Genomic DNA, 22,486 nt, shown 5'->3' with positions numbered 1-22,486 from the left:
CATGTGCCCCCATTCCTTCCCACCACCTCTTTTAGCTCTATCAGGTTGAACCCCTTTATTGGAGACTGGAGTTTGTCCACTCAGGCTGCTGCTCACCCAGATCTCTGACTTTTTCTCTCTTCCTACTTCTCCTTTCTTCCTCCCTGTCTACTCCCCTTTGCCTCTCAGAAGAGACACAAATTCCTTGTCTTCAGCAGAGTGATTTGGGGACCCTCTTCTGGGGACTCCCCCTTTACCTCCATGAAGTCATTATAAAGAAGAGTTCTTCCTCAATAACTCGACCAGGGAGCCAGTCTGTCCCCTCTCTTGCTGCCCCCGCTGCGCACCCCCCACCCCCACATGGGCCTCTTGTTTTTATTTGTGACCTTTGGAACCACTGCACTGATAGAGTTTTCTTTCCAGTTCTTTTAAAGATGCTCTAACTTCACTGTCATATTTTAAAATGCTATTATTCTGTTAAAGGGGAAAAAAACCTTTATTTTCTTCTGCAGGACAAAAGTTAATTGCATCTCTGATACCCATGACCTCTAGAGACAGAATTAAAACCATCAGGAATCAGCCAAGGACCATGGAGGAGAAAAGAACGCTTAGGTATGCACCTACAGCTTTTCTTCTTTCCCAGATTTCAAGCAAACTTCAGTTCATCTACTTTTTGCCCCATCTCAGAAAGATAAGAAATCAATAGGGCCTCCCCGGTGGTGCCGCGGTTGAGCGCTGGGTTGTGAAGCTGCCCGCAGCCTCTGCAGCGCCGGTTCGATCCCCGGCTGCTCCCCGGCCACCAGAGGAGGGTCCCACATGGCGCGCAGACCTCTCCTGCCGCCCGCTGCTCCCCTCAGCAGTGTATTTCGTCAGTCTGCCTGTTCTGCTCCCCGCTCTGGCTCTGGTGAATTCTCTCACCCTCCCGCGCTTCTGACTGTACCCAGTGCTTGTATAAATAAATAAATAAATCTTAAAAAAAGAAATCAATAAATGCAAGAGAAGAGACCATTTTCCTATAGGCGAATTCCAAACAATCTGTGTAGGTTTTCTTCTCTCCTCTCACCTGCAATGTGAACAGTTCTTAGTGACCTGCTTCTGAAGATAAAGTCTGGACAGAGAAGGAAGGTACTGACCAGTGGCGAAGCTCTGCCAACAACACCTGGCTAGGCTGGCACCCCAGAAATAAGTCATGTGACAAGAAGGAATGTTCCCTCGATGGTACCCCTCTCCTAAAACCCATAGCCCATCACTTGTTCCCTCCTCCCTACTCTGCTCAGGCCTTTGCAGCTATTCTGGTCTCCGTGTCATTCTGTCCTCTTGGGGCTTGGTGTTGGCTGTTCCCTCTGCATGGCCCACCCCCTGAGCCATACCCCACTTTTCCTTTCAAAACTTCCTTCCAATCCCATCCAATTTCAGAAATTCCCACCTCTTTACTCACTGTCTTCCTTCTCTCTTCCCACAGTCTGAAATCACCTTCTAATACTCTATCCAGCCTGCCCATTTTTTCCATCATATTTAGGGTTTTTCTTTCCCAACTAGGATAGCAGCTCCATGAGCAGGGAAATCAGTCTCTGTCTCACCTCTCATGTCCCTGCCTGGCAGGTTCTAGGAGCTCAGTAAATATTATTGCAAGTCATGGTTCCAGCCTCTGACGCTCACCTTCTCCTGCCGTTCCCACAGGAAAATGGTCGAGAACGAGAAGAATAGGCAGTCCCTTGGCATCCTTCAGCTCGGCTGCTGCGCGCAGTGTCTGAGGTCCATTTCACTGGTGAGTCCACCCTGCTTGCTGTCAGTAAAATGGGTGCAGCCGTGGGTGAAGATAGGGAGGTGGGAGAGGGGGCATGAAAGGGGTCACACGGGGAAGAGGAAGCAAAAATCTGGGCTGTTTATTGAAAGTCTGAAACATTGGGTCTCTCTAGGGGTGGGAGGCGAGAGGGTGATGAGAGACAGCTGAACTATCTGGACGATTTAGCCTCTGTGTCACCTTTGGCAATAAACAGATCTGGGAGGTAAATAGCTTTCACCTCAGCAGATGGACGTGTGGATTAAATGAGATAACTCCGTGCTACTAAGAAGGGAGATAGCATGGTGCCTGGCACTGTGGGATGTTCTAGAAACAGTGAGTGTTGCTGTGCTGTGACTCCTGCTCGGTAGCTCTTTGTGGAGTGAATGTCAAGCCTGGTGCTTTGGTCCCAACCCAGGGGTACCGGAGATCCAAGAACACCCTGTCAGAAGTGCTCAGTTCCTTCACCCTGTGGCAGAAGACGCTCAAAGTCATCGGTGGCAAGTTTGGAACCAGCGTCCTCTCGTATTTCAACTTTCTGAGGTGGCTTTTGAAGTTCAACATCTTCTCGTTCATTGTGACCTTCAGCTTCCTCATAATCCCTCAGTTTACCCAGGCTGAGACTAACACCCTCCAGTTCACTGGTTTGGAATTTTTCACAGGGGCGGTAAGTCCTTCATTTCCCCAACCCATGTTCTAGAAAACCTCAGTTGAACTGTGCCCATCACTGTCAAGACCTCTCACTTTGCCTGGGAGCTGACTGATGGGGAAAGTAGGTATTTAAAATATTTTTCTCCAAAGTAATACACCACAGAGTGAAATCCCTTTTTGCATGTCAACAGTTCATGTTGTCCAGAATGTTCTTTTTTTGCACACATACATACATATACCTATGTATCCTTTTTTTCTTAAACAAATGATGAATTATTCATATACTGCCTACAACTTTTTTCTTTCTCCTATTAGGTAGTGGACATATTGGTGTTCGTAGATCTACTTTCTCTCTACGAAACACTGTGTTCCTTTTGAAAAAATTCTATTATGATAGAGACCAAGCTAAGAGAAAGTCTGTTTTTCTGTTCTTCCCTTATCTCTCTCTCCATCTCTTCCCTTATCTCACTGCTTTTCTTCCTATAGACAGGAGGGTGGTTGGTTGGATAGATGGCTGGGGATGGGTAAATGGAGATGGTTGGGTGGATGGATGGAACATATAGATGCATATATACATGAGTAGATAGATAATTATAGACCCATAGGTAAGTAGGTAGGTAGAGACACAATAAACATTCTCTTATGTTTAAAAGGTAGGGTACTATAAGTCTGGCTTTGCAGCAATTTTTGCTTCCCTCTATATCTTGAATATTTACAGAGATATGCATTACTTTCTTTAACAGGAACCATCATTTATTTACCCAGTTCCCTCTTGACTCATATAGCCTCTGCCTTGGAGTATACCTCTTGAAGGGGGTTTTGTCACAGAGATTCTGTAGAGCAAGGATGCACGACAGCCAGGGGCCAAACGTAGCTGGCCACCTATTTTTGTACAGCCTGCAAATTAAGATTGATGTCTACCTTTTCAAATGCTTGAAAACAATTCTGAGGAAGGACATTTTGTGAAACATGAAAATTACATGAAATCCAAATTTTGGTGTCTATCAGTGAGATTCTTTGGGAACATGGCAGGTCTACTTATTTTCTTTTCTTTCTTTTTTTTTAATATTTAAAGGGAAGGTTTATTAGAGAAGGGATAAAAAAGTTAGACACTTGCATAGACACAAGCAGGCAGGAAGAGCTGCCCCAGAAGGGACAGGTTTGCTGGGAGAGCCCTGCATGGTTGCAGGCGGGCGGCCTTGACAGGTCATGGGCGGGCAGGAGGCTGCTGCCCTGCAGAGGGAGAGAGTTGGTGAAAAAGGCACCTGCATAGTCACAGGTGGGCAGTGGGAGTGCTGCCAGGCCTATTTGTTTTCATGTCTGTGCAACTTTCCTGCTACCAGGCAGCTGGGCAGAGCTGCTGTTGTAGCCTTATTGATCTATCCAGACAAAGATGTTCATTGTCAAGCTCTTTACAGAAAAAGTTTGCTGACTCTTGCAGAGAATGTTCAAAGTAAGGTTCATCCCTTTGTCTTTTTTTTCCTTTTCTGTAAAAAAAAAACAAAAAAAAACAAAAACAAAATAAAAACCCTTTCCTTGGCATAGATGCATTAAAACAGAATTATTGTGTCAACTTCTCCTTCATTTTCCTTACTATTATATTGATATTGTAGATTTGTGTATATGTGAAACATTGAAAAATTTCAATCACACGAAAAAATAAGGAGTGGTAACATACATGACCATAATAGATCTTAAAGTGTTAACCATTTGGCTATATTTGATTTTATTATTTTGGGGAATCATTTTGCACTTATTACAGACATTGGGAAATTTACTCTGAATTCCAGTGTGCATCCCTGAAAAATAAAGACACTTTCCTATAGTCCCTCTGTCATTAGCAAACCTAGAAGAATTAAAAAATTGGCATTGTCTAGATTCTATAGATAGAATATATAGATGCATACATACATGAATAGATAGATAATAATAGATCCATAGGTAAGTATGGATCATGTTCTAGATCATGTTCAGGTCTTCCCAGTTGTTCCCAAGTGTCTTTGTAATTTGCTTGTTCAGACCAGGAACCAATCAAAGACCACACAATGCACCCAGCTGCCTTTATCTAGCTTCTGTTAACCTAGAATAATCTCCCTTGTCCTGACCCCTATTTTTCTTGACACTGTCTTCAAAACCAGGCCAGTTGTGTCCATTCCAGTCCCACCTTCTGCCATTATCTGCTTCCTTTCTCATTTGTTCCTCTGTCCCATGATTTCCTGTAAATTGCAATGTAGACCTCAAGGCTTGGTTTGTTTCGTATTAAACACGTCTGACCATAATACTAGGTGACAGAGGCACATAATGACTGACTGTCCTGCTTTTCGTCAGGTGTCACTTTCTCATGCCCCAGGTCCAGATGGTGACAACTGGACTCCCCATTATAAAGTCATGTTGGTTTTGGAGAAAATGTCTATGTTCTCAGTGGCCTTCAGTGCTGGTTTCCTGGCCAACAAAGTGTCTAAAGTGACCAGCGCAAGTTTCCTGTAGATTCTAGTGGCCAGCTGTGTGATTGTGACCATTTATCATTTTCTCAAGAGAGTTACCTGACCTCAGGTTCGTGTCCCTGCAGGGCTATTTTCAGGACACAGTGATGTACTACGGCTATTACACCAATTCCACCATCCAGCACAGAAGCGGGGGCGCCTCCTACAACATGCAGCTGGCCTACATCTTCACTATGGGCATGTGCTTGGTCATCTGCTTTTTCAGTTTACTTTTCAGGTAGGGAGTGCACTTCCTGATTCTTTTTAAAAAATATTTATTTGTTTATGCATACAGTTGCTGGGGTATAGGCCAGAGATGCGGAGGGTTTGGGGGCAGTGAGAGGACTCACCAGATGACAGAGCGGGGGACAGAACAGGCAGACTGACTGAAATACACTGCTGAGGGGAGCAGCGGGCGAGCCAGGAGAGGTCTGCTGCACCATGTGGGTAGCTCCCTGGAGGGTCGGGAATTGAACTCATGCTGCAGAGGTTGCGGATTGCTTTTAGTGTGGTGCTTAACCCCTTGTGCCACCAGGGAGGCCCATGCACTTCCTGATTCTAAGCTTTTTTCGTATCTAGGCAGAATCCACGGGACTCAGAAATTACCCAGGAGACAATTTCTCTGTCCTTTTGACTTGGTCTGATCAATCCTTATATCCTACAACAGAAAATATGAGTTCAGACAGAAGAAGAGAAAGAAATCGTTCCATCTAAAAATACAAGTCAATCCATAATGACCTTACTACCAATGCAATAATCCCAAAGCAAATGAGATCTTGTCCTATCGAGTGAGGCGGAGTTTAAGTTGCTGTAACTCGGTGATGGCAAAGTTTGGGAAGGCAGGGTCCCTTTGACTCAGCATTTACTTATTTATTTATTTTTAAAGATTTATTTATTTATTTATACAAGCACTGGGTACAGTCAGAAGCGCGGGAGGGTGAGAGAATTCACCAGAGCCAGAGCAGGGAGCAGAGCAGGCAGAAGGACCAAGGTACACTGCTGAGGGGAGCAGCGGGCATGGCAGGAGAGGTCTGCGCGCCATGCAGGACCCTCCGCTGGTGGCTGGGGAGCAGCCGGGGATCGAACCAACACTGCAGAGGCTGCGGGCAGCTTTGCAACCCAGCGCTCAAATGCTGTGCCACCGGGGAGGCCCGACTCAGCATTTATTTTGTGCCCAGCTCATTGTCAAGCGCTCTTGGACCTTTTCTCAATGAATCTTGGTGGCTCCATGATAATAACACAAGCTTGCTGCTCCAAATGCTGCATTGACACCTGTAGCCACCTGAATAATGGCCTCCCTCACCTCCTCAAGTCAACCATGTCCTAATCCCTGTAACCTGTGACCTTTACCTGGCAAAGGGGGCTGTGCAGATGTGATTAAGAGTCTCAAATGGGAAGATTAGGATTCTCTGAATGGACCCAGTGTAATCATGTGGCTCCTTATCAGTGGGAGCCCAGAGGCTCAGAGCAGAGAACAAGCATTTGCTCTATTACTTGCTTTGAAGATGAGAGAAGAGGCAGCAAGCCTATAGAATCAGGGAAAGGCAAGGAAACAGATTCTCCCCTAGACACTCCAGAAGGAACACAGTTCTACTGATACCTTGATTTTAGACTCACTTTCTGATTTCTGATCTCTTGTAAGAGAACAAATGTGTTTTAAGCCTCTAACTTTGAGCTAATTTGTTTACAGTGGCCATAGGAAACTAATACAACACTTACAATAGCTCTGTGAGGTGGGTGCTATCATCATCCCATTATATAGATAAGGAAACTGAGGCTCAGAACACTTAAAATTATGAAGATCCCCCAGCTGGCAAATCCAGGATTGCAAGTCAGGTCTGTCAGGCCTAAAGCCAGTGCTTTAATGATTATATTTGCTGTCCCATTGTTTCTGAAGAACTTGAGGCTACCTCTTGCATGCTGCCTGTCACCCTTAGTGATAGGACTTACCTTTGTATTAAACCCTGTGCTCCCCAATTCCTATCCAAATAACTCTTGGGTATTTTGGTTTCTGCCTTCCTCAGCATGGCTAGGTATTTCCGGAACAACTTCATTAACCCCCACATTTACTCCAGAGGAATCACTAAGCTTATTTTTTGCTGGGACTTCACTGTCACTCATGAAAATGCTGTAAAGCTGAAACAGAAGAATCTTAGCACTGAGATAAGGGTAAGGCAAGCTTGCTTTGTATACCTTCCGTCATCTGTCTTCTTCCTTCTCTCCGCATATCTGTAATTTTTATTAAAGTGATAATTATTTATTTTTACTTTATTGTCAAAAAAACTAGAAATACTCATAATGATGGTGCTGGTGATGGTATAGAGAAATGGACATTTTCATAATTGGCACTAGAGGGGAGTTGAGCACTTTGTATCAAAATGTTCAATGTAATTATTTCTTGATCTCACAGGTTTAAACTTTTATTCAATGATTTTTTGAATAATACGGTATTTTGGTTGTTACCGAATTGGGGAGAAGGCGCTACTGGCATCTCGTGTAGGGGGCCAGGAACAATGCTCTCTTCTAATACACAGAACAGCTGCCACAATGCAGAATTATCTGGCCCAAAATGTCAGTAATGCTGAGATTGAGAAACCCTGGTCTATAGAAAAATGTATGAAAGAGACAAAGCAAGCAAAATTATTAACAAAGGAATTTTGACAAGAGGGTTGCTGATATCGACTTCTCCCTGGGCACAGATACCCCACCTCACTCTTCAAGTAGCTCCACGATCTCACTGTACTTTCCTTAAGAGCACAAACCCATCCGCTGGTCCCATATGTCCTTCTAGGATGGAAAGGGCATTTGATGTGGTGATGGGTGGCTCTCGGACCATTTGAAATCTCCCTATGCGTCTCTCAAAATCCACATTCATCATCAACTTTCCCTTTTCTTTTGCCTGGGGATCTGGGGTTTATGTCTCTGCATACGTCAGGTATTCACCCTGGGCAAGGATCTTCTCTAACAGTGGAAAGGGGTTTGGGGCTCACCTTGACTTCCTTGTGATTACAGGAGAACCTGTCAGAAATCCGTCAAGAGAATGTCAAGTTAACACTCAACCAGCAGCTGATTCGCTTGTCTGCCCACCTGGCGGCCTGGGTCATCTCTACCGGAATGGCTGTCGCCTGCTGTGCAGCTGTTTATTTCCTGGCTCAGAACAACTTGGAGGTAACCACAGAGGCAGGAGCAGCAGGGTGCTGAGCACAGAGAGAGTCAGGGGAGGGCGTGGGGGCTGGGATGCTCACGAGGGAGAGTGGTGGAGGGCCTGCTGTGCACACTGGGGTCTGCATCAGTTGGAAGCTTGTTAAAAGGGCAGCATCTCAGGTCCTGTGGCTCACACACTCAGACCCTGCACCTTTCGCAGCATGCCCAGTGATGTGTGTGCTCAACACACACAATGAGAAGCTTTGGGCTGGGGAAGAGAGAGTAGCTCCGGCTGTGGCCTGCGATCAAGTTCTGCTTTCTTCCTTTATTGTGATGTCCTAATGCTTCCTACAGTCCCTGGCACAGATTGGACATTCCATAAGTAGGATGAACTTTGGCACGTGATTTTATCTTTCTGATCTCCAGATTCCTTAATTGTAAAGTGGGAATGATCCTACTTGGATTTGTAGGTGTGTGATCAGGAAAAAAGTTACGTGGCGAGTCGACCCAGTGCCTGGTACTTAGGGTGATGAAGAAATGTTAGCTTTTTCTTTCTTTTTTTTTTTTTTAATGATATGAACTCTGAGACTAATTCCTGGATGGCCTGGGCAAAGTACTGTTTTTCCAGAACGTTTCTCTTCTGGAGAAATGGAATATGGAACTGATTGTAGCCAGGTCTTTGACCTCTAGAATTGTGGTGCAGCTTGGTCTGATTATGTCATTTAAAAAAATGGCATCGTATTACCCTCAACATAACATCTGTCTTCCATGGCATGGTTGGTAGATTTTTCATGATCTTACCCCTGCACACATCTCTAGACTCAACACCCACCATCACTCATATCCCACACCAGCGACACTAAATAGTGGGAAAATAGTTTCTGAACACTCCCAGCTTTTCCTTATCTCTAGCTGGGAAACAGGCAGTTCATTCTTCACCCCTCCCATAGACTGCAAATTCCTCCCGTAGACTTCAGCCTGGGTGTCTCTTGCTCCTGGAAGCCTTCTGCCACCACCACCAGCCTGACAAGGCCGTGTTAGGTGCTCCTGACTCTTCAGGCTTCCCCTGAGGGTTCATCACATGCAACACTGAAAACTCTTCCTGTTTGTCAGTTGAAGGCTGGCCCGATACCTAGTGCATTGTAGGTGCTCAGCCCAGTGGATCATCAAGTGAAGAGCAGCCAGCAAGAAAATGGGCGTGGACTTACAGGAACTTAAGAGTTTGCCCTTGACCGTATTAGTTGGGCCCTGAGAGAGGGGAAGGGGAGTCAGAATCCTCAGGGGCTTGGCCTGGCCTACCTAGCATGGCCGATGTGACCACACAGCTGTAGGTATAAAGATTTTGGAGTCTTGTCTTCCCCTTGAAGGCTTTCTCCGCACCCACGGGCAGTGGAGGAAGGAAGTGGAGGTGAACTTGGCCCCCGTCCTTGGCACAGTGCTCAGCGCCAGGCAGGGTTGGTGTTGGCACAACTCCAGGGTCCCCATTCTCTGGCCACTGTGGTTTTGTGTGAAGGGCGCTCCCAGCTGAGTTGTTTAGCAGATGCTGCCTTATTGGATCTCATGTAATCCCTGTAACGTCTGCGGGTTTTGTGATAATGCCCCCGTTACACAGATGGGGACAGGAGGCCCAGGGTCCAGGGCGTCTAGTCCCAGCCCGGCAGCTTGTGGGCAGAAGAGGGGGTCAGCATTTGAACTTAGGTGACATTGGCTTGAAAGATTCTGCCCAAAGTGTGAGACATGTTTTCAGAACCTCCCAGAGCTGGGTGGAAGTGAAGTCAAGCATGAGGGCCGAGAAATGGGGTTCTGAGGCACAAAGCTTCTGGAATCCCTCACCCAAGGACACCCAGCTGAGGGGCAGCCCTGTTCTGCCCTCAGGGTGCATCCGGGAAGGAAGGGGCACCTCTCCCTCTCACATCAAGGTGATGCAGGGGTTTCCCTCCCCCATACACTGCCCCAAAGACAGATAAAGCCTCATGGAAATGAACAAGGCCACCCAGGAGAGGGGAGAGAAATTCTCAGGTGACTGATTGCCCGGACCATAGCTTCTACTCAGACTTTTGCTTGAGTGGCTGGGAGCTCATTCTCACTTTCCAGACCTCCTGGTAAGGCAAGAAAAGTCACTAGCTGACTCTTTGCACTCAAGGCCATGCCACAGATAGACTTGGGTTCAAATCTGCCACCTCCTAGCTGGGTGACCTGGGACCAGCATCTTCACATCTTTGGGCCTCAGTTTGCCCATCAGTGAAGTCTGCTCATACGCACCCACTGAGCGAGGCAGAGAGGGCTCAGGGCACAGGTGGCATCTGGATTTTCTCCCTTATTTCCCTGCAGTTCCTGAAGAACCACAATAATCCCGGGGCTGTGCTGTTACTGCCTTTCGTGGTGTCCTGCATCAACCTGGTTGTGCCCCGCTTTTACTCCATGTTCAGGCTGGTGGAGCGCTATGAGATGCCGAGGCACGAAGTCTACATCCTCCTGATCCGGTATGTGTGTCTGCAGCAACCTCTGTTTCCATGGAAGGAATGGGGTGGGTCACATTCAAGTAGCAAAGATCTATTTTCCAGAAAGAATTTCAAGAGTAAAACTTATTTGTTTGGGGTGGGTTAATAGCCATAGACTCTTTAGAGCTCTGAGAAAATGCAGTTTTTAAGTACGTCTGCCTTTTTATTTTTAACATTTATTTTTATTTATACAAGAACTGGGGTACGGGCCAGAGGCGCAGGAGGGTGAGAAGATTCACCAAAGACAGAGTGGGGAGCAGAACAGGCAGACGGACCAAAGACACTGCTGAGGGGAGCAGCAGGCGAGACAGGAGAGGTCTGCTGCGCCATGTGGGCATCTCCCTGGCCGGGTAGGCATAGAACCCGTGCTGCAGAGGCTGCCGACAGCTTCACAGCGCTGTGCTCAACCTGCTGCGCCACCGGGGAGGCCCTGCCTTTTGCTCAAAGTAATGACTTTCCTTTCCCAGCTACCATCAGCCCTAGGGAGACATAGTTCTTCTCAATTATGAGATGTACGGGTGTGCGGGTTGTGCACTGCACAAAGGTTTCCTGCTTGGGGAACCTTGACAGGGAGCTGGAACTGTCAGTGTTTGCACCAGTCAAACTGTGAGCTCTGCAGGGAGGAATTGATGCATTTTTGTAATTCAGCCACCCAAACGGATGTGGAGGGAGCATTTTTGGCAACTCATTGGCAGGGAGGGGCGCCTTCTTATCATTCCCATAAAAGCACTGTATGTGCTGGAAGTGTTGACCTCAAGGTTTTGATAAACAAAACACAGATGGCTCAAACTGTGTCCTTATTGCTGCTTTCTTGCTAGTTCTCTGACCACCTGCTTATGGTGGTGTTTATACCACTTGTGAGATGGAACTTCCCATCGGCTACGCCGGCTGTATCTTGCAAGAGACTGGGGATCTGGCATTGAAAAAGACCCATCTGGTCCCCTTCCTTCGTGGAACTTAGATTCCAGTACAGTGGTTCTCAGACTTTCAGCATGCACCGGAATTACTCTGTTTATGATTTCGTAGATCTGGGGTAGGGCCTAAAAATTTGCCTTTCTACCAAGTTTGCAAATGATTTTGATGCTGCTCGTATGGGGCCCTCTAGTGGCACATGGCACCAATTCTAACGCCCAAAGAATACCAGCCAAATTACTGATTTAGGCAAACTGACTGGATTTAACACCTCAGGCTGTTAAACCAGATGGTCCTTGGTCTGAATCTTTGTTATGTCCGTCACGAAGTGTATCACCTTAGACAAATTATTTTGTCTCTCAGAGTTTCAGTTTCCTTATCCACAAGAAAGACATAAAGTACTATCTATCTGCTGATAGAGTTGTAACAATTAAGAAGGTTGATTCAGTAAAGTTCTTGGTGTACTGTCCATGCTCAGCCCCCATGTACATTTGATGAAATGTGAAATCAGATAGTTTGGAGATGCCCCAAAGGGGGTGTATCTGTTAGAACAAATTAAGTTGTGCTGCGGTAACAAATATCCCCCTCCCCCAGATCTCACAGGCTTGGAACATTTCTTGTTCATATTGCATGCTCATTTTATTTATTTAAAAAAATATTTTATTTTATTTTTTGCATAGAAGAACTGGAGTGTAGGCCAGAGGTGCGGGGGGCCAGAGACAATGTGGGGAGCAGAACAGGCAGGTCTACTGAAATATACTGCTGAGGGAAGAGAGGAAAAGTCTGCTGTGCCATGTGGGTTAGCTTCCTGGTTGGGGATCAAACTCAGGAGCCTTAATTCCTAGGCCACCAGGGAGGCCCCTGCATGTCCATTTTAGATTGCCAGGGCTTTTGCTCACATCAGTCACTCAGGGATCCAGGCTGAGAGGGCAGCCATCATCTTGAATATTACTGCTGGCCCTTTCAGAGGTGCTGGGGGCCCGCCTCGGCAAACTGGGTGTCAGGGGTTCCTGAAGGATGAGACGGTGTTGGCGCAATTGAGGAATGAGGCAGTCACTTTTGCAAGTATCTCCTACTGACGGTCTCTGTATTTATACATTCAGGCAGGCAGTGAGATTACACCATCATATACATGGAAGCAAAGCAGAAACAATTAGTGCATTCTTTTCCCATGGACATCTGGCTCCTGCGTGCTCTCAGCAAGAAGGTAGCCTTCAACGTTAATAGATAAAAAACTAAACCTTACACTAAAACTCATTATTACAGCTTAGACAATTACCTAAGACAGTTGATAGCTGTCAGTACACTCCTATCAGCTAAAGCCTAAGCATCAAAAGACTCTTCTATTATATGGCCTTCAGCTGGAGACCAGCTGCTTCCTGGTTATCAGCTAACAGGGTTTTCTACCTAGAAACTTCTTAACACAATTAACTTCATAGTCATTAAAAAACTTTCCTGGGCCTCCCCGGTGGCGCAGCGGTTGAGCGCTGGGTTGCGAAGCTGCCCATGGCCTCTGCGGCGCCGGTTCGATCCCCGCCTGCTCCCCGGCCACCGGAGGAGGGTCCCACATGGCGCGCAGACCTCTCCTGCCACCCGCTGCTCCCCTCAGCAGTGTACTTCGGCCCTTCTGCCTGCTCTGCTCCCCGATCTGGCTCTGGTGAATTCTCTCACCCTCCCGTGCTTCTGACTGTACCCAGTGCTTGTATAAACAAAAACAAACAAATAAATAAAACATGCCTCTATTAAAAAAAAAAATAAAAAAAATAAAAAACTTTCCTAAGAAACTTCTAAAAAAGGCAAAAGAAGGAATTACTGTAGTCGTTGTCCTGGATTGCTTGTCAGGCATGTTCATGTATAACAAATTATTTCCCATTGTCAGGCAGGCCAAATTTACAGTGTTTAATTTTTAGGCAGGTATTTCTTTGTGCCATTTCCTTACAGTATTCTTATACGTATAATTTATTGCTCAATGTATTTTTCGAGAAGTTTTTTCTTATATGAGTAAGAACAAAAAACAAGAGGATGTTTGTGGGTTGTAGATTAATCTTCGGCCCCACTTTGTGGGGTGCAGGGAATCTGCAGCCCCAGGGTGTGAGGCTCTTTGGAAATTTGGCCCCATGGTGTGAGGCCCTTTCTTTTGTTTACTAGCATCTTAGCTGGTTGGGGCAGGAAGACACCACCAACCCCCCACCCCCACCCCCCCTACCCCCCCTACCCCCCACTACCCCCCCAACCCCTCACCCCCCACCCTGCACATGTGACCAAAAGGAAATACTGGTAAACAGCACTAATGGCTGCCATGGAAGTAGTGATAGTCATTTCTCTTCTGTTATTTAGAAACATCTTCCTGAAAATATCAATCATCGGAATTCTTTGTTACTATTGGCTCAATGTTGTGGCTCCGGCTGGAGAAGAGGTGAGATTTTTGTGCTCTTCTGCCTTTGCTTTGGTTTCTTAACTTTTGACCCTCAGGAAAGAAGTTTCTCGAGTTCCTGCTCATGATATCAAAGCAAATATCATGTTATTCTTTCTTTCATGTGTCCATGCATCCATCCGTCCATCCATCCATCCATCTATGCATCCTTGGACTGTGTACTCAAACCTTCCCTCCCCTGCTTTAGTCAAATCTAAAATCTCCGACTCTCTCTGTTAAGTTCCGTGAATGTTACTGATCACCAAGTTAACCTTCCAGTTTGTGCTAGCATGCCAAACCTCTAGGTGGCTTTCTTAATCAAGCAGATAATGACTTTTCATAAGGCCAATAAGAAGAAAGAGCGGAGGCATTGCTAGCCATTGACACCCCATGACCTCCTGAAGAAATTGATTAATCCTGGCAGACAAATGGGATCTAAAGGACACAGGCCATATTAAGAGGAGCGAGTGTGAAGGGAAAAGTTGGGTACTTGTAAGGGGCAGCCTCAGTGGGGGAAGGAGCACAGAAAGGGAATCAACACCTGAAAAACAAACTGAGCTTAATGGTGCATTTCTGCTGAGAGTAGGTCGGCTTTTCTGGGTACTCAAGAACTTGGCCAAACTGAGCCACCAGCTATGTCCTTATGAATCCAGGATGCCAGGAGCAGATGGGGATTGAACTTAGGCAACAACCCCACCCCACAACCTGACTCTTGTTTATTTCCAGTGTTGGGAGACACTCATTGGCCAGGAAATCTACCGGCTCCTTCTGATGGATTTCATGTTCTCTTTGGCCGATTCCTTACTAGGGGAGTTCCTGAGGAGGTAAATATTTGTCAGTCTTGAGTGCAGTGGTGGCTGCTTAAGGATGGTTTGGTCAATGACACACTGCATGTGTGATGTGCAGCCACAGCCCTACCACTGCCTGGTGTGCAGTGTGTCCTGCTAGCTTGTGAAGTTACACTGTGTGTGATGTTTGCTCAGCGACAGCACTGCCTGGTGATGCATTTCTCAGACCATTGTGAAGCAAAGCATGTCAGTAGTTAGTACCTGGCATTGTAACCAGAGCCACAGTAGTCTTGGCTGAGCAGGGGGCACGTGTCCCTTATGAGTTCTAAGTGTGCTTCATTCTAGTTTTCCTATTGACCTTTGGGATTTTGTTTTCTTCTAAATTACTGGAATTTCACCTTGACCTGACAATCCCATTGTCAAAGTTCATTTGGTTTAACTGGCCCTTTACAACCTTTATTCTCTTGGGGAAAAAAAGTTCTAGAAATACAAATTGAGAGCCATTTGTGATTCAGCCACTGTTCATAACTTTAACAGAGTGTCTTCCTCCATATTTTTCTATGTGCAAGATGTAGTATGTGTATACAGCATCATTTTCAAAGGCAAAGAATGGGTAAAACAGTGGTATTAATCTTATCACTATCCTTGGCATCTTGCCAGGCCAGTACATACAGATTAGGCTCATTGTTTTTTTTTTTTTTTAAAGATTTTTTTATTATTTTATTTATTTATTTATTTATTTATACAAGCACTGGGTACAGTCAGAAGCGCGGGAGGGTGAGAGAATTCACCAGAGCCAGAGCAGGGAGCAAAGCAGGCAGAAGGACCGAAGTACACTGCTGAGGGGAGCAGCGGGCGGCAGGAGAGGTCTGCGTGCCATGTGGGTCCCTCCTCCGGAGGCCGGGGAGCATCCGGGGATCGAACTGGTGCTGCAGAGGCTGCGGGCAGCTTCGCAACCCAGCGCTCAACCGCTGCGCCACCGGGGAGGCCCTGTTTTTTTATTTTATTTTATTTTATTTTATTTTTTTTAGGCTCATTGTTTTAATTAAATGTAATGAGTGTGCTGCAATTTTTATAGGCCCGAGGGGTATTGAGGAAGTGTTAATTCCCAGGAATTGAGGTAGTGTTATCCTTGGCCCGTTGTAGTTCTATTTTATTCTTGCTTTCTTTTTAAATTATATCATGGGCATCTTAGTCCTGGTAGTAGATTTTTTCATAGCTCTGGAAGCCGCTTTAGTGATAAGATGCCATGTAGGCCCTTCCTAAGTGTGTAGTTTGAAGCGCAGATGACTTCACTCAGTCTACCAAACTTACTTTTATTCCAGCCTGTGTCTGGAGTTTGGGTTTAAAGCTGAGAGGTGTTTTTTTGGACAACACCTTTTTCCGGCAACTCCTCTGTATGAAGAAAGAAGTGGTCTTAGGTTTCTCCAGAGTGAATGGAGACTTTGGTTTCCTCCTAGTGGACTTAGGGAACAGGGAAATGCCATTAATTTGATACCTATAAACAAAATTAAAAAAAAGAAATTTTTTGGTTAAGAGGTGCTGAGTTTTTCTGCTGTGACAAAAAGGCTTAAAAAGCCAGAGTGATTAGACAAGATGATAGCTGGGATAATTTAAATAATTACTACTGGCAAATGTTTGCTAGACTTTTTAAAACCACTTTTGAATGCCTTATATTTATTCCATTTTCCTTCAGTTCCTTCAATTATTTCTTCAAAAACATGCTTGTTCTGAGAACTTTTTGAAAATTTGTTCAGGGATTTTGAACTTTATTCCAAACTGGTGAGAGTCTTCTTTGTTGCATGTCGAGAGTCTTGAAGGAGGGAATTAATCATTTGGGCGTTGAACTCATTTTGTTTTCACAGAATCATTGGAATGCGATTTATCACAAGTCTTGGCTCCCAGGAGTTTGACATTGCCGGGAATGTTCTAGAACTGATCTATGTACAAACTCTGGTGTGGTAAGTTTTGGGGCTCTTCAGTGTGCCCCTTGGTTCCAGCTGACTCTGGATTTGGAGTTTCTATGGTGAGCTCCAGAATCAGTTTTTTTCAAAACTACATGGGTGAGATCAGATCCAGTGAGTCTAAGAACCATGAATTTATGTCCCAGACTATTACTTTCCTTTATGGGGAAAGGCAAGAACCAACATAGAACAGGATCCTAAGCAATATGTAAAAGTGAGGAGATTTCACACAAAACTTAAAATTTCTGATTTACCATTTTGGTGGTTGTCTGGGCCTTGAACTGGACTGAGTATTTCCAGTTTGCCACAGTCCCCACCTTGAACTATTGCCTCCCCCAACATTGATCTACCATCTCTTGTTGCCTGTTAGTTTTCTTATGGTAAACACATTTATTTTGCATTGATGTCTCAACAGACATGGGAAAATAAAGGCAGAGAGGGCTGTGTATTGCTTTCACCTGGCCTGCTTCATTCACTGTACCAGGTGGTAGAACCTCTGTAGTTTTTTGGGTGTGGGATTGTGGGGTGTATGTGCATGTGTGTGTGCACATGTGGGCTTTGGGAATAGCCAGCTAGTTGCATCAAATTTTGACAAGCTCACTTAGAAATGCAAATCAATAGACTGTGAGTTCTTTTTCCTTTTTTTTTTAGACAATATTGTGTTTTATTTTATTTTTTTAAAGATTTATTTATACAAGCACTGGGTACAGTCCAAAGCACAGGAGGGTGAGAGGATTCACCAGAGACAGAGCAGGGAACAGAATAGGCAGACTGACGGAAATACACTACTGAGGGGAGCAGTAGGCGTGGCAGGAGGGGTCTGTCACGCCATGTGGGACCCTCTCTGGCGGCCGGGGATCGAACCGGCGCTGCAGAGGCTGCGGGCAGCTTCGCAGCCCAGCGCTCAACCACTGCACCACCAGGGGAGGCCCTCTTTTTCCTTTTTAATGTAATGTAATTAGTGCCAGAATTCTGCATGGTGTATTACACTCTAAGGTTCATCTGTTGGCGGGTTGCCACTTTGAAAGTAGGGCATTGGACTTGGATAAACTTGATTCTGGACTGGTCCTGGCACGAACTGGGGTCACTGAGTGTCTGTGAACTTCAATCTCCTAAACTATAAAATACACATAATAATTGTTGCCTTCGAATTGCGTTGAGGATTAAGTCAGATGATATATGCAAAGTGCTTTGGAGTCTCTAATATAACATACACCTGCAAAGAGTTCTTTGCTAACTCTTTAAATTGCTCTGGGTGATTTGGCTGTCTGCAAACAACTCACTAACATCAGAATTTTTTTTTCCCATTTTTAAAAAATTTTATCAGAGTTTATTTTTAGAGGTTGCAAAGTCTTTGTCTTTGGGCAGGACAGGTGATGCTTTTGCACACTGCCAGGTCACCCCTGGCACTGGCCAGCTTATAAGTCTTTCACCCACATTATCTCAATGAAAAGGATGCCTTTGGGCAAATTACTTAAACTCTGTACACCTTAGTCTTCCAATCTAAAGTGGGGGAGGTGGAGATAACAGTATCTACTTCACAGGGTTTAGGTGAGGATTAAATGAGCAACAAATGTAGTAAGTGCTTAGTTATCTCTCCTAGTTACAGATTCATAAACTAAGGTGTACCGAGAGTTAATGCTCTCTTTAAGGGCCCTATCTCCAAGTGGCATTCTGAGGAGCGGGGTGTCAGGACTTCAACGGGTGAATTTAGGAGGGACAGAGTTCAGCCCACGACCCCCTCTTCCCTCCACGTCCCATGCCCCATCCCCTGTGTGCTCCCTGGTCTCTGACACTCGCCCTCCATTCCTCTAGGATTGGAACCTTCTTCTGCCCTCTGCTGCCTTTTATCCAAATGATTACTCTCTTCATCATGTTTTACGTCAAAAACGTGAGTCAGTCTGAAGTCTAAGCTCACTTAGAAACTCAAATCAGTAGCCTGTGGGAATCAAATCAGCTTCACTCAGTCATCCGTGACCCAGTGGTGGTTGGAATTGGGGGTGCAGGTGGGGAAGGGTATCTGGAAGCCAGTGCCTGGCTGGGGTCCCTCAGAGCCTCTGGCCAGCAACAGCAGGTGCCTCCTCCTCTCTCCTCAGGTCAGCCTGATGATGAATTTCCAGCCTCCCAGCAAAGCCTGGCGAGCCTCACAGATGATGACACTCTTCATCTTCTTGCTGTTTTTCCCATCCTTCACCGGGGTCTTGTGCTCTCTGGCCTTCACCATCTGGAGGTAAAATGGCGGCCTTGGGGTGAGGTCTGAGCAAGGGGGGTGGGTGTTTTAAAATGTCAGAGTTTTTTTTTCCAATTATTATTCTTATTTGGGTAGGATGAGGCAGTGAGAGGCCCCATGGGTCCTCTTTGCAGATTTGGACCCCTTATAAAAGAATTTAACATGAAGGCAAGACAGGTAGCATCCAGACGAGGCTTATTAGACCTTCACACGAGGGAGGCGACCCAGGAAGGGAGAGTTCTGGGCCGGCTCCCTGAGGGAGGTTGTAAAGGGGCCTCTATGGGGCCAGGGGCCAGGGTGGGGTTGAGGGGGTCATGTCGTAACTTGTCCTGGGCTGGGCTGTACTGGAGCCTGTGTGGAGGACCTCCCAGTTCCTGCCTACCCTGAGTGTCTCCAGGTCAATGTGCTAGTGTTTAACCCAAGTTTCCTTGGTAACCAAGGGAGGAAATATAGTCTGGTTTGGTCACCACCCATCAGGCATCCAGGTCATGACTGGCACAGTTTCCTCACTTCCTGGAATACTGAAGCTTCCAGAGTAGGTGAGGCCAGTCCCTCCTTATCTAGCAGAACTTCATCTACATGAACTGAAAGGCCCTGTCTGATCAGGCTCCTCCTCCCTCCGGATCCTCACTCCCTTTGCCTCCCCCCTGCTCCAGCCTCATGCGTGGGACCTGTAAACCCTGCCTGCATGGGGTGGGGTCCTCCTCACTCCTTTGGCTCAGTGGCCCTTCTCCCCACTCTCTGGTTCTCAGCTCCAGTGTCCAAGTGTTACAGGGCAGCCCCGATACAAAACGGGGTGCCTGACTGTGGGTCCTCACCCGCGCGCTTAAAAGGACTTATCAATACTCTACTGCAGGCTCACATGAAAAGTTAATAAAAGGTTTATTTACAAGGGAAGGGCAAATGAGGAAATGTGCAACTCAGGGAGAAAAGTGGGAGACAAAGTTTTAAATGCGCCCGACCCGATCCGCCGATCTGGAACCCCAAATGGCGCTCTGAGAGCTGGCTGCGAGCCAGGAGCCATGAAGCCAGGAGGCGAGCGAGACAGCAAGCCCCCCAAGGCCCATGTGTCTGGTTTTTATACCAACCCTGGCTGCTTAACTCCACCCTCAGGTCCCAGCCACCTTCCCTTGGGTGGTGACGGGATTTGTCTTTCCCAGTGTCCTGATGGCTTTGGTCTGGAGTGGGGGTGGGGTCCACAAAGTCTGCATGGAATTAGCTCAGGACATTCAGGGGCTCATGTGGCATCAGAGCAGGCTGCTGTACTCCACGATGCCGTTTCTCTGACCATGTCTACTCTCTTTGTCTTCTAACCAGTTCCTGTGGCCCCTTGTTTCTGCTTGTTCATAACATTGATTGCAAGTAGAGATTACAGTTACAACTTCAGCTTCCTTAGAATAGAGGGTCCCCTCTTCATATTTCTTACTTCCATTTCCAAGAGAGGCAACCTGATCACCCCTGTAGATTTCTCTGAGCCCAGCACCACAGAGGCTGCTACCTGGTCTTTCAAACAGATTGTTGATTCAGGTGCTGCTCTGTTGAAGAGCTGGGTGTGAGTAAAGCACACCAGCTGACAGGGACTGAAAGGGCTCCTTTAAAAGGGCGTGGGGCCCTCTGGGTGGGGTTCTCCCTGGTAGTGCAAGGGGTTAAGCACCACACTATGAAACTATCCACAGCCTCTGCAGCATGAGTTAGATCCCTGGCTGGCCAAGGAGCAACCCACATGGCGCAACAGACCTCTCTTGACTTTCCCGCTGCTCCCCTCAGCGGTGTACTTCAGTCGATCTGCCTGTTCTGTTCCCCACTGTCTTTGGTGAATCCTCTCACCCCCTGCATCTCTGGCCTGTACCCCAGCTCTTATATGCATAAGTAAATAAAAAAAATCTTAAAAAAAAAAAAAAAAGTGGGTGGGTGGAGCAGGCAAGAATCGCTGGTTTCACAGCCAGAAGGGACATGCTGATTCTAGAAGAAACTACCTGATCTTGTGCTACTCCTAGCACAAGCTGCCTTTCCATCCTTTCTTTCACCAGATTGCACCCTTCAGCCCAGTGTGGCCCGTTTCGAGGTCTGCCCTTCATCATTCACTCCATCTACGGCTGGATCGAGACCCTGAGTAAGATGCCCAGCTACCTGTGGGTTGTTTGGATCTACCGAAATCTCATCGGAAGTGTGCACTTCTTTTTCATTCTCACCCTCATTGTGCTGTAAGTAGGGCCCTGGGGAAACCAGTGTGGGGAACATTTCACTAACATGACATGGGTCAGCCCAAAGGATTTGGGTGGGGGCAAAGAACCACAGCGTAGCTCATTCTTCTAGAAGATCCTGATCTGCCCTTGAGTTTAAAAAAAAAAAAAAGTTATCCTTTAATATTGTCTTGTCCTTTTGTTTTTTTTTGGCCAGTTTTATGAAGAAAGCAATACAATTTCATCTCTGCCCCCTCTTAAGAGATAACATGCAAGTAAAATTAAAAAAAAACAAGGATACAAGAATGCTTAGGGCAATTTTATGTGTGATTCTTTCTGAGGTTGTGATATGTTAAAGTAGGTTGGGAGTTACTGATACATAGGATAGTGTAATTTCATTTTCAAATTAAAAAAATTAGCTTTTGGATTTGTGTGAACAAGTGGAAGATCTGCCGAAGGCTTGTTCTCCTGGCTGCTTCTCTAGAGGCCTTGCCTTGGGGTACCGAAGACCCCAGGCCCTCAGATTAGCAAAAAGCAGCCAGCTGGAGGACTATTGCTCCAGTGTAGTTCCTCTGTCTCACCAGACACGACTTTTCAGGCCAAAGTCCATTTGCAAGCAGATACCCCAGTTCTTTGGCACCCAGTTGAAATTCAGAGCCTGCAGCACCTTGGCAAGAGTATCTGTCATTGTTTCTTTCAGAATCATCACCTATCTCTACTGGCAGATCACGGAGGGCAGGAAGATTATGATCAGGCTGCTCCATGAACAGATTATCAATGTGAGTCCTGTCGGGCCTCTCTGTTATCCTTCCCTCTTTTAAAATCTTTGTAGAATGGAAACTTCCAAACATGTTCCAAAATAGAATGGAATGGTGACCCTACCACCCAGCCCAGCGGCCACTCTGCAGCTCTTCATCGGCATGACTTTCGCTGCAAATCTCTGGATTATCTTAAAGCAGTCGTAGACTTTATATTATTTTATTTGTAAAAACTTCTACATGCCCAGGAGATACAGACTTTCAAAAACATAACCATAATACTGTCATCACGCCTAAAAGGAAACTTGATAATCCCTTACTATCATCTACTGTCTAGTCCCTGGTCAAATCCCCGGTTGTGCCTTAAGTGTCTTTTTAAAAATATTTGTTTATTCAGGTGCAGGCCAGAGGTGTGAGGGGTGAGAGGATTCACCAGAAACAGAGTGGGGAGCAGAACAGGTAGACTGACTGAAATACACTGCTGAGGGGAGCAGCGGGCGAGACAGGAGAGGTCTGCTGTGCCATGTGGGTAGCTCCCTGGCTGGAAATCGAACTCAGGCACCAGGGAGGCCTTGAGTTTATTTTTGCAGGAGGGATAAACAAATCAGTGTCTGGAAAAGCACTGGTGTTGCCTTTGGTTGATTCATCTCTTGTGTGTCTTTTGAGCTACAGCCGCCCCCTTCCTCTGCTCTCTTGT

The 22,486-nt window shown here is 46.2% G+C and overlaps 1 protein-coding gene across 1 annotated transcript in view; it reads left to right on the top strand.

The window, feature by feature from the left end:
* Positions 1 to 22,486, top strand: part of TMC5 (transmembrane channel like 5) — a gene marked incomplete at both ends in the record, with an annotated part of 32,228 nt that overhangs the window by 6,276 nt on the left and 3,466 nt on the right. Inside the window, 14 exons of the mRNA XM_084250229.1 lie at positions 492 to 591; positions 1,660 to 1,747; positions 2,181 to 2,429; positions 4,983 to 5,134; positions 6,921 to 7,065; positions 7,909 to 8,064; positions 10,372 to 10,523; positions 13,791 to 13,869; positions 14,593 to 14,690; positions 16,520 to 16,615; positions 18,434 to 18,509; positions 18,715 to 18,848; positions 20,879 to 21,052; positions 21,732 to 21,810. Coding sequence (XP_084106355.1) covers positions 492 to 591; positions 1,660 to 1,747; positions 2,181 to 2,429; positions 4,983 to 5,134; positions 6,921 to 7,065; positions 7,909 to 8,064; positions 10,372 to 10,523; positions 13,791 to 13,869; positions 14,593 to 14,690; positions 16,520 to 16,615; positions 18,434 to 18,509; positions 18,715 to 18,848; positions 20,879 to 21,052; positions 21,732 to 21,810 — 1,778 coding nt within the window. The remainder of the gene's footprint in view (positions 1 to 491; positions 592 to 1,659; positions 1,748 to 2,180; positions 2,430 to 4,982; positions 5,135 to 6,920; positions 7,066 to 7,908; positions 8,065 to 10,371; positions 10,524 to 13,790; positions 13,870 to 14,592; positions 14,691 to 16,519; positions 16,616 to 18,433; positions 18,510 to 18,714; positions 18,849 to 20,878; positions 21,053 to 21,731; positions 21,811 to 22,486) is intronic.

This window comes from Talpa europaea (assembly GCF_964194135.1).
Source record: "Talpa europaea genome assembly, chromosome: 12".
In the NCBI taxonomy this organism is placed as follows: domain Eukaryota; kingdom Metazoa; phylum Chordata; class Mammalia; order Eulipotyphla; family Talpidae; genus Talpa; species Talpa europaea.
Note: the sequence above shows the minus strand (reverse complement) of the source record. Positions and strands in the feature narration are given on the sequence as shown.